Source organism: Lactuca virosa, chromosome 8 (assembly GCF_052849685.1).
Source record: "Lactuca virosa cultivar CGN04683 chromosome 8, Lactuca_virosa_CGN04683_v6, whole genome shotgun sequence".
In the NCBI taxonomy this organism is placed as follows: Eukaryota; Viridiplantae; Streptophyta; class Magnoliopsida; order Asterales; family Asteraceae; genus Lactuca; species Lactuca virosa.
Window position 1 is genome coordinate 387949296 of NC_136433.1, and position 16573 is coordinate 387965868.

Consider the following 16573-nt stretch of genomic DNA (forward strand, 5'->3'; position numbering starts at 1 on the left):
ATGGTGTATGTGTTCCTATCCATGTGAATTTGTCATAACCATAATCACAAGACACAGTCAGTGACAAATCCAAACACATATGGACTGAACTTGTTCAATCTTAATTTCTTGCCACCCGGCAGTACAAGGACCTACCATTGCTTCCAGGTTGTTATGCAAACAATTTGAGAACTCACAAGCATATCCAACTTTAACTGGATAGGCACAGAAATAATAATATGTCAACACGATAGGTTACAAACCTCAAGTCGTGGGCTAGTGATCAACAATACTCTTGATTAGTTCTTGAAACTATCTCAAGACTCCCACTGTCCTCTTGACATATAAGATTCCCTTGCCAAGAACCATTCCTTGAAAAAACAAATATTCAAGAATTAGTGTGGATTCTTATCAAGTTAAACACTTCACACAATTGGTCTTAGTTGGTCTTTGTCATTTCCAAGACATCACAACTTACCAATTTCAAATGTACAAGAGTAAAAAACATTTTACTCTACATTTGACAAGTGTTATAAACTTTCTAAAGATTATGTCACTCAAGGCTCAATCATGGAGTATGAATCTAAGATTTGTTTTGCAACGAAGTATGATTTATCTTTTGATTTAACCAAATTCACAATTCACAATTCCTCTCCTTAGTCAAACAGATACACTAAGGTGTCCTTAGAGGATCAATTGTGATATGGTTTCATAATCACTAAGATAATCATAAAACAAGATACTCAAGTACTCTCCCATCTCTTCAGATTGGAGAAACTTTTATCTTTCTGCCTTATTTGATTCTTCTTATCCGTCCAGCCATACATTGAAACTTTTCTAATGTTTCAGAATTACACTTAAACTTGTAAGCATAACCATATTTACTAAACTTTAGTAAATCATAACGAATAATCTTCTCAACCTTTGTGATGGACCTGACCAGCACACAACCTAATGTACTCGATCCGTTAGTCCTTCACTTGACTCACATATACATGTGAACAAGTAATTAGTCTTAATTTCCCAAAGATGAAAATTCTCATTCATCATACAATACAAGTTGCATTATTCCAAGTTTCTATCCAACTGAAACTTGGGTGATGAGAATCTTTCCTTATTTGGTAAATTATGACACTACCACAAACGAAAGAATCAAATCCATTTTCCAAAATTGCTATCAATGGAATCATATAGGCAACAATTTTTCACAAATGCCATTGTAAGGATACTTAAAATAAATAAATTAAAACCATTTTTCTTTTATTTTAAAACTTTGCGGAAAACTTATCCTTACAATCCATATGGAAAACTTATTGTTATCTATTCCTAAGCAATATATCATAACTCTTAAGTAACAACTCAAAATTCTGATCACCGAACCATGCGATCGAAATCCATCTTCGTGATCAGAAACAGCATATACTTTCTCTAAGCTTCCTCTCTTTTCTTTGATTCTTAAAACATCAACATGTGACCTATTCACATTATGCAATAAGGATCTCCAAATAGGAACTTAATAGAGTTAGATAATGGACTTTACTTGAAGTAGAGTCAAACTTATTGACTTTACCATCCTTATGATCTTTCAGGTAAATTTGGCAGCTTCGCAACCAATGCCCCCTTCCTTTGGCAATAGGCACATATGGACTCTTTGGGAATGGTACATGGGACTATCTCAAACTTAGCCTTTCTCTTTACCATATGGTCAACCGAGTTGACTATAGCCGATCCCTTTCCATTGGGAAGAGAAAGTTTTTCTGGATTTCCAGTGTCACCATTGTCAATGTCCATGAAGTTTTGGGAAGTTGATCTTCTAATCAAATTTGCTTTTCCAGTGTTCCAAATCATTGCTGATTCAGCAGCACCAAGCAAATAGATAAGATCATTAAAGGGTCATGTCGTGATCTGTCATCAGGGAGTGACTGAAGAACCAAGTCAACAGCCAGCTACCTCGAGACTTCGACACCCGACTCTCCCTGCTTGTCAATATGTGACTTAATCTCCAAGACCTAAGCACATATAGACTTGCTTGCCAATAGGGATTGAGTGACTTAGAACTTATCAAGTCTTAAAACTTGTGGGATAGGGAGAATTATTAGTGGAGGCGGAGGAAAGTAAGTATGATTTCCAGTCCCACTAATGCACAACAAAGGGATTGATCTTTCACCTTGATTACCATTTGGGATATCATCTCCATTAGGATGCTTGTTCCTAAAGATTTGGGAAGACCATAGCTGTCTAAACTAGACATCTATAATGGGAGAAATTCAAGTTAGTTGATTTAAAGTCCTTAATATAACACCCAATATGAAATATTAAGGCTAGGACCCAACAACCTATTTATAACTGGAAGAGGGATGCCGTAATCCAAATTATAAAATAGTTGAAGGTAGGCAAATGACAATTTACCAATTTCCACCATGAAAACGAAATAAACTATTAAGTTTTAATTGGATTTGAAACTCCTAGATCTTTTGAGATACATTGAACTTTCAATGGCATGTTTGAGTCTCGATTGTGCCCTCTCAAGTTTGTGACTGGGATGTCGAGGATCACAAACAAGGTGTGAATAACCATGCAAATATACTTGGTACCCTTAATATTTATCACCTAAACGATGTGCCGGTTAACCACACACGCTCCACCGATCTATGATAAATTTAAGTTACCCTTTGCCACACTTGGTCGGTCCCAGGTTAGTGTGCCGGTTAACCACACACACTCCACTAACGACTTAACAAGGTGCAAAGTGCAATTTCATGGGTTAGCACCTTTTCACATTTTCCTAAGTAACTAAGATTGGGAATTTATAAGTGTTTAGTTACTTAGTATTTATCATTATACTTTTAATGAAGGGAGAATTATAGTCCTTTCCTACCCGTTCGGCTAACGACCCTCCACCAGTCAAGGAAGCGGTGGGTGAGAGTGGACACCCATTAAACTGCCATTTTATAGGCAGTAACCTTATACCCCCCTTATAGACCGGCTTCGTGAATGAGGCCTACTAACGGTAAGATTGACTTTATCTTATACATATCTATATAATTAAAATTATAATAATAGTATAAGTGTTGAATTTTAAACCTTTTAAAATTCTAAGGTTCAATTTGGAATTAAGGTATACATGAGGGGTAACTTTACAAATTCCAAAACTTGAGGGCAAGTTTTGAAACTATTCAAGACTTTTCATTTCATAACTTATGAGTTTAATATACATTAAAATGAAGACTCTTCATTTTTATGTAACTCCTTATTCTTTAATAACACTTTTAAAGAAGTGACTCTTAAACTCGGCCAGTCCGTTGAAGATTGTCGTAGACTCAGCGAGCCAGCGTGGTGGCTCGGCGAGTCGGTTAGGGTTTTTCCCAATTGACTGATGCGTGTGAACTTGTCGAGTTGCAAGTGGGAAAACTCGACGAGCGGCCTTAGAGCTTCGACCGCAAGCCTTAGGAACTCGACGAGTCACTCTGGTGACTCGGCGAGCGGGCGAGTACTAAAAGGAACTCGGTGAGTAGCTGAGGGTACTCGACGAGTTAAGGTCAACATAGACTATTGACCTTGACTGCTGACTTTGACCAAGGGTTGACTAGTTGACTTATTGGACGCTTTGGAAAGTTGGGAATTTACGAGTATGGTTCTGTTGTGATAATAGGAGGAGGAGTTGGTGGCAGTGATCCGAGAGCTTGAGCTTATTTTGCGAGTCGACAGTTGCAAGGTGAGTTACCTCACTATACTAAGGGGTCCAAGGCACCAAGACCGGCCCATTGGATATGTTATTCTAGTGTGTTAGTATGATTGAGTATGAAGTGGGTTTTTGCATGCTAATGCATATGCCAGTTAGGTAGATCTGTAGGACTACCTGTGTTGTTATATGTTTATCTGCATGCTCAGTGGTTATGTTATTATATGTTGATATGTTATGTGGGATGGGTTGAGGTGAGACTGCTTCGTGCGGTAATCCAACAAACCCGGGAGCATTCCAGTTACGAGCTAAGGGAGACTCGTACTGTGGGCTCGGTGGCAAGCCAGATGTGAGCTGTGGGCCAAAGGCAATCCAGACTCACACTGCGGACCCAAGGGGTAATCCAGTCTATAAAGGTGTGGACCCATTGTATGCTGTTTAGTTGGTTATGTTATGATATTGCTGACATGGTCATGTTGATTGTATGTGTATCGGTATTTTGGGGGAACTCACTAAGCTTTCGAGCTTACAGTTTCAGTTTATTGTTTCAGGTACATCAGGGGATCGTGGCAATGCAAAGGCGTGGTCGTACAGCTCCTCACTTTTTATGACTTTGTTTCTGGGATACTCTGATATGATACATTTTGAAAACAAGTTTTGTAATGGTTAATGGTTTTGGAAACTTTTTAAAAGTTTTAAATTGGCTTGAATTTTATGGGTGTTACACTTAATTTCATCTGAAGTGGATGCACAAATATATGATCAAATTAAGTTTTAAATATCAAAAAACCCTATTTGTAATAATCCTATTTTCAAAATTCATGTTATAAATGAACAAACATAATTATAGTATTCATATGGCATAACAATATGTTATCATAAAGAAATAACAACTCAAAAATCATCAAATTAATATATGGACACGTATCTTTAAGGTAAATACTCATCTAAGCAAAAGTAAGCACATACCTCATTTCTAGTGTTCTTTGGATACATAGACAATAGTGGTCACCTATGTTTAACAATAATACAAGTAATCAATGAATAATTACTTTTAAACCATCATAATCTAAGTTACCAATTTAACCGTACTATTTTATACCTTGTATAACATTGCTAAATTACTTAAAGTGGCATGGAATAATTTAAATTTATTTGGATCAAATATGAAAATTTTGACACAATCAAAGAGTAATTCGATCGAGTAGATATCCTCTTGTGATTCATTCGACCAAGTGGAACCCAAATATGCAAATATCAAGTTGTTTTTGTTTAAAAACTTTCCATAAACACCCCCACCCCACTCTCAAGTCATCTGTAAACTTTCATTTCTGATGATCGCTAGATGGTTATTAACATTCTAATAAACATTTTACATCCTAATTAATCCTTGATTCAATGATTTACAAGATAATATTAGATAATTTAAGTTATTTAGATCCAATGATTCATCAAAAATAGGTCATAAGCTTATATCTAGTCTTTCTTCCATTCACACATGCAACTAATTTTCAATATTGTTCACGTGATGATTTCAAATTATAATTTTGAAATAGATTAATAATCCAATCAATTAAATCTATTCAATGTAAATTCCTTTTTTGAAAGGGCAGATAATTTAAATATCTCCTCTGCCTGGGATTGAACTCAGGACCTCCTAGTTAATTCTAGATTATAATCGTTAAATAAACTCATGATTTTCCAAAATTAACTTAAAACCATTTATATGATAACTTAGGAAACCTAAAATTATGCCTACAAATATTCATACCTATTAAAATTATGACAAGTGTCATCATTCCATAATTTTTTTAACTATTTCATTAAGGATATATCAAATAAAATTAAATTGAATGATGGAATGATGTCACTTGTCATAATTTTAGTGGGCATGAATATTTATAGGTATAAAAAATAGGAAGTTTAATTTCTCCTTAGGTATTTATTACCTCATATTTTGGATTCCATCACTTAAATTGAACATCCAAATCACATTTCTAAGCTAACCAAAACACTAATTTCACTCCTCAAAGTTTAGTGATTAATTATTCACTAACCCAACAAGGTTCATAAGCTTCAACATAACTTATGAAATAGATTTCAAGCAACATCAAAGGATGTTGTTGATAAATTAGTGGATAAATTATGACATTAAACTTGGATTTTGGATTAGAGGAAATCTAAACCCTAGGTTTCAAATGAAGAAGAGAATAACTAGAGATTGATCCTCCTTAGGTTCCTATTGGTCTTTCTAACACCAAATCTTTAGGCACACTTCATTTAATCGGATGAATTATGGTTAACCGGATTTTAAATAAGTTACACGTTTTATTATCATTTTACAAATTATAGCGTTATTGATAATAAGCCCAACATATGAAGACTTTTGTGACAAATTCTCATAAATATTTTACTTTAGCATGAAACAAATATATTTGAAGTTAATCAAACTTATTCCTTTTCTCATATGAAGGCAAGGTTGCTTTATATTATATATCTTTAACAAAAAAAATGTAAGTAATAAGTAATTTATATACACGCAAATAAAAAAATTACAACTTTATTTTCAATGATCATTTATTGGTTTTTTCATTAAACAAAGTAAGTGGCCTAACAATCGTATTAAATTAAACGGCTAATTAGAAATAATGATAAGTAATTTTTTCAGGTTTTCTAATTCGTTAATCAAAATACGTGAACTTCACTTACACTATAAAATTCAAATTGAGGTAATATATAGGAAGCTTATTGACATCTTTACATGTTAATTTTTAACTAAACCTAAAATAGAAATAAATATCGTTCATATTACTATAAATAAGCATTTTGCATTATTCAAACATTTCTTCTGTTAGTCTTCGAACTTGATTAACAATGTAAGAATTTTAGACAGCATTGGTTACCATGATTTATATTCAAACTGAATTTAAATACGGATATTTTAACCAGATATTATAAATATATACAAAAACCAATCCTTCCATTTAAATGCACAATGTACAAGTGCTTAATGCAGGAAGTTTAAGTTTAATACTTCAACTTTGTATAATTTGTCGCTTGCAACCCTCACTTTGTATAATACGCCACTTGCAGCCCTCTATTTTATAGAATGATATTTTACATCCTTTTACTTTTTAAAATATCGCTTTCACCCTTTCACCTTCAACTTTGTAACATATCACTTTCACCCATCCACCTTCAACTTTGTAAAATATCACTTTCACATCTTCATTTTCAAAACGTTTATGTTCATCCCCCGTCAAGTGGTAATGCATAATGTACAGGCATGTTAACGCGTAAAATGCAACTTTAATCCCTCAACTTTATATCAGAGCATTAGTTTAAGCGAACTAGGAATTTGTAGGATTTCTAGACTTAAACTTAGAATGCTAAGCGATGATTGTGAGATGAGTGTCTACCATATTTTAGACACGAGCACTAGTATATTTTAGGAAAGATGCCTAAAATGCTTTTGTGTGCTAAATGCTATATGTTTGCTATATATGATATTGTTTGTTTGGATCTATGGTCTGTTTCCGACTAGATCTGGAAACCTTATTTGTTTAGGATTCTAAGCGTATGACTACGGTATTAGAACTAGCATGTAAACGTTTCAAAGTGATAAGGAGATTTATACGTCTATCGTAAATAAAGCTTTCTTATCTTAATTTCTCGCCCGGTGCACCGAAATTCTGCTTGGGTGTACAAAACGTTATGATGAATACTCGTAGAGAATTGAGTAAACGGAGGAAATGAAAGGCTTATGATAGTGAATGACACATATCGGAAGATATCGTAAGAGTGGTATCTTGCCCTTAGAATATGTCTGATAAAATAACGGAACGTTTAGAGGAGTACGGTACGTCTGAAGTACATCTTCGATTGGCAGGATGATGGAACGATTAGTGTAATTCTTGAAGTTGTCCCATCTTCTTGAATTTCCATCACCAACCGAGTTAAAGTAGAATTGATGATTGAAGATACGCATGGAAGAAGTCTTAGTAGAGTCTAGGAAAATTTTTATGATTAATTGGACACATTCGTATGTGTTAAATTGTTTTGTGATTTTAGGACTTGGGGACTGCGAGACAATACTTGGGACGAGTATGAGTAGGTGTGAATAGTAGTAGAGATCTATACTACTGGAAGCACATGACTCACACTTGGATCAGGGAAAGTCACAAGGTTACAAAGAAGCTAGTGATTGATTCCGTTTTTATTCAAGTATGTTGTTACCATTGTTTCGGTAATGACTAAGAAGATGATTGATATTCTGACCCTAGTGGTCATATCAAATTGAGTCCGACTACGATGTGTTTTTTACGTGGTTCAGAGAACCAAGTTCGATGTAACATCTGACTTAAGTCAGAAGATTGAAATCAATGTGATCAATAGCATCGCGCTCCTTGTTAAAGAAGCTTCTAGCTAGAAATGCTACATGCTAAAATGTGATTATATCACATTAGAATATGAAGGAATGTATATTCCATTTTGGAATTTGACTCTAAGAGACTTGAGTCTAAGCGTTGCATCATACGATGAGAGATCATTAGAGCACGACCCATCGGTCTGTTACAATAGATAAAGGAAAGTATTTATCCTAAGAAGAAGAAGGAGTCCACAATAAGGACTTATTTTGTAACTCGAAGGTTACAATTGAAAGTCCAACATAATACGAAGAGCAGATGCAAGATTGAGCATAGTTTGCAGTCAGGAAGCCCTAGAGTTAGATACTCTTTCGAGGAAACATAAAAGTTACGATTATTACCTAGGATGAAGAGATAACGTATGGAATCATTATGCAAGCCCTATTTCGTTGATGATTCCGGGACGTAATCATCCTAAGGGGGAGATAATTGTAACGCCCGCAGATCAGGGCTAGTCAATTTAGAGACGATAAGCGTCAAAAATGACTTTTTGATAGAATATTATTTAGAATGAATAATCTTAACTAAGTTGTAGTGGTCGTGACAAGGATTCCGGATATATAAAGAATGCCGAAATCCGAGTTATAACGAAGAAGTTATGACATGTCGAAGTTTCACGACAGAACCGGCACGACACAGCGCAACGTAAATAGGGAATTTACGTTAGAGCGATATTTGGCCTTAGCGATCTAAATGAAAGTCGTAGAATACGTTAAACCGAGAGCGTGCATAAAAAGAACGTCCAAATCTGACTTCGTATGAGGAAGTTATGATTTTTCTAAGTTTCAGCTTAGCAGTATGCAGCCCGAAGTTCGAATATGAGATCGAGGGATTTCTAGCCGAAACAATCTAAACGAGAATCGAAGATCTCATCGATAGTAGTTCAACGATAAAAAGACAGACGAAAACGGACGTCGGATGAAGAAATTATGAGTATATAACGGAGTTTTCCTGTCCCGTCCCACTAAAAATAATATAATAAAAATTAAAGTCAAAATTAGCTGACGGAGTCTAAACGAGAGTTGTAGAGCATCATCTCACCTACGCGTGGATATAAAGAACGTCGAAAACGGAGCTCGTATGCGAAAGTTATGAATTTAGGAAGTTCGGGGCGTGAACCCCAACACTGTGTCAGAGTTCACGACATGAAAAAGGGGTTCACGACGTTAACTCAGTGCTGACGTCTTCTGGATCCTGACAGACTGAACATCGTGACGTCCAAGGCCACGACGTAAAATGATGATTCACGACGTGAAAATCGAAAAATCAGCCCTATAAATAGAATCGAAGGGGCAGCCGAATTTGGTTGCTAATTCCTTCACTCTCTCACTCCCTATACCCTCTCTGGTCATTTTGAAGTACCCCCGAAGCCCCGGTACCATCCCCGATACCCAAAGTGGGTCCCGACACTCCGAAGATCCCGAGAAGAAAGGAGTTTCGAGCCGAAACTCTGTCCGCGTGAAGCCCGGTTTTGTGAAGATACTCCGGTTTCACCGAAGAATACTACTTGGAGAGCCGTAGTGTTGTCCGATAATCGTCTTATCAAGTGAGTGTGTAGTTACTTTCTTCTAACACATAGATATGAAGTATTTGCTATGAAGAACGTGCTATGTGTTTATACATTGTTTGTTTACTTGAGATGGATGTTGAATTAATGTTTTATACAGGTTTTAAAAGATTTAAACTGTATATGTGTTTGCATCTACAAATATGTTGGGTAGAACATGGGTAGATGAAATAGTTGATGTGAGACGAAATAATAAGTGTTTTTGAACTCAACGTGTTCATTAGGTATTTTTGAACTTTATTTGTTCACTTGGTGTTTTTGAACTCTATGTGTTCGTTAGGTATTTTTGAACTTTATGTGTTCACTTGGTGTTTTGAACTCTATGTGTTCGTTAGGTATTTTTGAACTCTATGTGTTCACTTGGTGTTTGAACTCAACGTGTTCATTAGGTATTTTTGAACTCTATGTGTTCACTTGGTATTTTTGAACTCAGTGTGTTCATTAAGTATTTTTGAACTAGATGTGTTCACTTGGTGTTGTTGAACTGAGTGTGTTCACTAAGTGTTTTAGAACTAAGTATTCACCAGATGTTTTGAATTAAGTGTTCACTAGGAGTGTTAGAACTAGGTGTTCGTTAAGTATGTTGAACTAAGTGTTTACCGATCGTAATTTGAGGACCTTGGCAGCGGTGGACTTTGTGTTAATTCCTAAGGTCAATCCTTATGAATAAATAAATAAAGGATAGTTGATTCTTAGGGTAAATCCTTAAGAAATAAAGGAGATAATGGGGATGAGTAATTTGGATTGATTGATTGATGATTGAATATAATAATTATATTATTATGGGTCGAAAACCCTACATGCTCACCAGGCTTCCAAGCCTGACCCACTCAGTTTTGTTTGCATTACAGGTAATGGCACAATAGTATAAGTTGGTTGACTTGACAAGATATTTTGGATTATAGGCTTGTAGTTGTAAATAACTGCTGTAAGGTTAAATTGTACTGTTTATGCTTTTGGTCTGTATCGGAACATGACATCCCGAGTTTTGTTATATATGAAAATACATTTCTTTAAGAAATGCTTTGATAAATTTTATTTTATCATATTTTGTTTTGGGAACAAATTCCACAACTCTTTTAAATCAATGGATTTACTCTGAAATTATTTTAAAAGCATAAATGAAACCGGTCTTTTCTGGCCGTGAAATTTGGGGATGTCACAATGTGACTCTCCAAACATCAATGTTTTGCTTGGAATATCTTTCTGATTCTTCTTTTTCAAAAAAATATTTTGATTGCAGGTTAGTGAAGAATTATCATCAAATTTCTATGGTTTAATGGTGTTAAATGAAGAAAGAAGATTAATAAAATGGATATAGGTTTTTTTGTTTGAGCAAAGTTGACGAATGTTAGTTTTTCTTTTGATTTAAATGTATGTTTATGTAACATCTTTATTTATATATTCAACCACCCAATGCTCTTATTTATTTGATTGTAGTTTTTCTATTTAGATTATGTTTATTTTCTATTATTTTTTTGTTGGGTTATCCTACACAACATATTTAAAAGACAATATTTAAAAGATATTGAACATTTAATATGTAATTATGATAGACTTATCATGATATGTTCTTCATATGAAAGTAATTTATCCATATTACTACGACAAGAATTACATATGACATTTACGAAAATATATATATTATATGTGATTTGTTTAACATGTATATGCACCTATGTATGTTATAAATTTATAATTAAATATCTTTATGTTTAATAATTGAAGGGATTAAAATGATGTATCAAAACTAATTATTTAGACGAATATAATAATAATAATAATAATAATAATAATAATAATAATACATTTCCAAGTACCGCATTAATTTGAAACTCACACTACAACTCAAAAGTTTTTTAATTTATGTATATTTATTAGTTGCAACTCAAGAGTTTTTAACTTATGATTATGAATTAATAGTCACTAATAACTTTTTATTTTCCTTTCTTTTATAAGGTTGTAAAGTTTTGCTCATTAAAAACATTAATGTATTTGAAGAGATTTGTGATTTAAATATGAAGAGTTAATATAAATGTTATAATAGATGCTTTAGTGTTTTTATGTTATTAAAAGTTATAGTGTTTATTTTTCATATTTTTTATTATTCGTTGTATATATATCTTTTTTAATACAAATGTTATAATAGATGTTTTTCTATTTTATGTTACCAAAAGTTGCAGTTCATATTTTTGTTCATACGTTTTGTTACCCGCTACATTATAATTCATTTGATATATAATTTACATAATTTTAAACGGTTTATAAAATCATCAAATAATTATATATATCACAATGACTTAAAAATTTAAACTATATTGTTTAATAAAACTAATATGTTAACTATATGTTTACTTTACTACTAACATTTTGTTTTAAAGTAGAAATATCAAATAATTGTATATATCACAATGACTTAAAAATTTAAACTATATTGTTTAATAAAACTAATATGTTAACTATATGTTTGCTTTACTACTAACATTTTGTTTTAAAGTAGAAATATCAAATAATTGTATATATCACAATGACTTAAAAATTTAAACTATATTGTTTAATAAAATTAATATGTTAACTATATGTTTGCTTTACTACTAACATTTTGTTTTAAAGTAGAAATATTAAATAATAATTTGATAAAAGTTATTATTTTAACTATATAATTTTATTCTCGCGCAACGCACGGAGATTCACATAGTTAATTCTATTAGAAAAAAAAAAAAAGTGGATGAATATTGAGATATTGATCACCCGTTATTGAATTATCCTTTTCTGAAAGTCAAACACCAGAATCCGACGGACGGGATAACTGGGCCCAATTAAGTGTGAAATGCAAGAATTAAAATTATAAAACCCACCACATCTCCACTACTTCAACACACACACACTCACACACCGAACGACAGCACAGCTCTCATAACTCTATTTATATCCCCCACCCTCCACCAACCCACCCTCCTTCTCCGGCGACTCCTCTTTACTTTCTCTTAATCAACATTTCTTCACCTTACGACTCGTAGGCGTACTCACGTGTACCAATCGGTTGATTTGGATTTTTTTTTTCACAAGCAATTAATTCGATAAATCTCGAAGATGGAAGGTATCACGACTCGAGTGTACAAAGGCGTTAAAGGATACTGGCGGAGGAGACGCTACCAGCGCCTTGGCGGGAACAGTCACGACGAATCTGGACCTAAACGGCGGAGCCGTTTCTGGAGGATAAGAATAACACGGAAGCTGAAACTGAAGTTCAAGTTTCGGTGCTCTCCGAAGAAGTTACTGATCGGGATCCGTGACGGTTATGTGAGGATGATGATGAGAATGGCGAATTCGTCGGTGGTTGCAGGAGGCGGTGGTTATGGAGACGGTGTAGCGAGGTTTGGAATGAAACCGGTGAAGGAGTACGACGAGAAGATGATAATCGAGATCTACAAATCATTGGCGATGAGGCAAGCTCAATTTGGTGCCGATCGATGTCCACAGATTACGATTTCCCGGTAAAACCGCCGGAAACCTTACCAAACTTTTGCTGTAACATTAATTCAAGGCTTCAAGCAACATAATTAATGGAGTAATAAGTTGTTAATCAACCCTCATTATATTAATATCTGCTTAATTGCTTATATTTTGTGGAGAGTGGTGGCTTTAGATTGCTGATATCGCTCACCTACGCAAAGAAACGCACATGGAATCATCGAGTAAACCTCCACATACTTTTAATAGTTTCTTTTTCGACTCAAATTGAAGTTTTTGCATCCATCGTTTTAATCATTCCGGTAGTTAGGAGATTAATTAGGCTGTCAATCGACTGTTTTAGGTATTTATCTTTATGAGTTTTTTTTTTTTTTTTTGGATGCTTTTCCTTAATAAATTTCGTTACGATTCCATATAAAATGAATGGAATCATACAAAATCTCTGGTTATCATATACTTGTCCTGAAATGAAAGTTTCTAAATCCCACACTATCACACAGCTAATATGTATGTTCTTAACAAATGTTTCCTTCATGAACTAATAAAAGGTAACAACAATACTTTCTTTAAAACAAATTTCGTACTTAAATTAAAAATAAAAAATAGATTAAGTATTATGCTTATTTAAAATTTAAAATACGACATTTCTTTAAACAATGAAATAATAGAATAACTATTGAAAATGACAATTTTGGAGCTTAAGGGGTTGGTACTATGTAATCCCATTATAAATTATTGTTACGATTTTAATCATTATAAAGCAAGTTGCATCTTGAAAATCCATTAATCTTTGAACAATAATTATCGAGTCATTAAATTATTTGTTAGGAGTGAAACAAACAAATGTTTATAGATTATTATATGAGCAATGGAATTTAAAAATAATAATAATAAACAAAGAAAATACACGTAACTTGTTAATATTGACTCTTAAAGTACAACTGTTAGGTTCAAATGTTCATTGATTCATGATCTAATATTAACCTAGCATTTAGGGTTTATGCAAAATGTTCCTCATGAAATACACACAAATATATATATATATATATATATATATATATATATATATATATATATATATATATATATATATATATATATATATAGGTTCAAATGTTTCTCACATCTATTGTGTGCTAGAATGCACCAATAGGATTTTAGTATTAATTATATGTATATTAAATGATATTCATACTTATAACTCATTTTTATGGAAACCAATTAAATTCGTCATTAATGTCAACAATAATATTCTTTTAGATGAATTCATATCTAGAAGAATGAGAGTGTATTTCAGCAGAATGAGAGTGTATTTTAGTAGAATACACTCTCGTTCTTCATATTCCATGCAACTTTATTGTATTTTAAGTGGGTGAGTCCTGAAACAAAATACGAACTCATATATAAAAACTAGATACAAATTTATTCTGAAAGAATGTTATTGCTGACATTAATGACGGGTTTAATTTGTTTCCATAAAAAGAAAATTATAATTATGGATATCATTTAATATACATATAATTATGGAAATCATTTAATATCTATATTTATTTAATTAAATAATTATTTAATTTATTAAATTCCTATTGGTGTATTTTAGCACATAATAAATATAAGAAACAAAATAACCTAACCCTATATATATATATATATATATATATATATATATATATATATATATATATATATATATATATATATATATATATATATATATATATATATATATATATATTTGTTAGAAGAGAATATTATATTGAACAAAGCATATTGGCATGGCATAAGTAGATTGTGACGCATAAGAAGGTGGGTAGAAAAGTGAAAACTGAACTACTTTAAGTCAACCTCCTAACTCTTTTTCCTTTTTCCATGCTATTATTATAAGTGATAACCTTTTTAATTATTCTTTTAACCAATATCTAAAACAAAAACTAAATTTTTCTATAAAGAGAAAAGAGAAAGAACTTTTAAAGATGAGATGGGGTATCTTTGTTCTCCCATTCAAATGTGTTTGGTAGGTTTCATACGGTTGAGGGGATAGGTATTTAACAAAGATACAATTTAAAATATATACTATGTTTAAACCTTTTATTTTTTGCATTTGTCTAATATTTATAGACCCATGATAGCATTTTTCTATAATGTCCTTCAATAAGTGCCATAACCGAAAGATGGGACATTGTGGGACCCTAACTGCCTAAGTGTAGAAGTGTTCATATGAATAGATCGATTTGATTTGATTTGATTTGATCCGATGAAGTAAATATAATTGATTTCGGTGTTTATATATGAACTAGGTTATAACCCGTGGAAACCACGGGTAAAAGACTTATAAAATTTTATTAAGCTAATAATATATAAGTATATAAAAATACTTTTATATTGATTAGTAAATGCACCCCTCGGAAGATTTTCAAGATTAACCCTTCGAGTGTGGAAAACGAGAGTTTTAGATTCAAATTTCACAAGATTGTTTATCAGTATTAAAGATAAAAACTAATGCATACCTAAAATCTCATGATGGAGATATAACTGAGACATATATATGAATTTCATAATCAATACGGTAAATAAAATCTTGTCAAACAAACATAATTAAAAGCCTTTGGAACTCAACAGAATCACTTAAAACACAGTTTTCTACCAGAAGTGTTCAATTTACCTTAATATGGAGGAGGTTTACATTAATTCTTTGAAAAATATAAGAAAAAAAAGGAGAAAAAAGAAATATGATAATTGAAAACCAAACATCAGAAACAGATTATCTCAAATAAATAACTATAATTTACCAAAACAGATTATCTAAAGGTGACCAAGGTTTCTGGATCTACTACACACACCTTGTAAACCACTTGGATGCATGCCCGTCATCTCCCGGATGATATCCACCTTCACCTCGAATAGGTCCATATAAAAAGTGTAAAATTCAAGAAACAACATCCTTATTATAACATTTTAGTGAAAATTACATATATAAAGAATAATAATTAAGTTACTAAAATTAACTATAGACAACATCTATTTTGAATAGTTTTTGTATCTTCCTTATATTGAAGCAATTATAACCTTCAAAGGAAATATGTTTCATCTAATCGTTAACTTTAGGTTAACAACTAAGTAACCACAAAAACCAATTTGAAACCCAATCAACTTCAGATTTGAAATACATATTCATCATAAGCAACCTAAAATTAAAAGGGACATCCTTACCTCGTTTCTTGATTGACTGTGAAATAAACCCCCATGGAGATTCAAAGCTACAATCACCATCAAAGCTCCAAACTCTAAAAATCACACCCGTGAATGCCTTATAAAATTGCCAACTTAAACCAAAAAAACTATCAAAAAAAATTGTGGGCAATGGTTAAATGAAATAATTTAATATCTCACCAGTTAATAGAAGACCACATTTATTGTAGTTTTAATAATATTTAGAAAGATGAA

General features: G+C 32.5%; 1 protein-coding gene across 1 annotated transcript; it reads left to right on the forward strand.

The window, feature by feature from the left end:
- Nucleotides 1-12521: 12521 nt before the first annotated feature.
- LOC145128890 (uncharacterized) lies at nt 12522-13245 on the forward strand. Its single transcript, XM_079063673.1, has one exon. The coding sequence runs from the start codon at nt 12749-12751 to the stop codon at nt 13154-13156; it is 408 nt and encodes a 135-aa protein (XP_078919799.1). The 5' UTR covers nt 12522-12748; the 3' UTR covers nt 13157-13245.
- Nucleotides 13246-16573: the final 3328 nt, after the last annotated feature.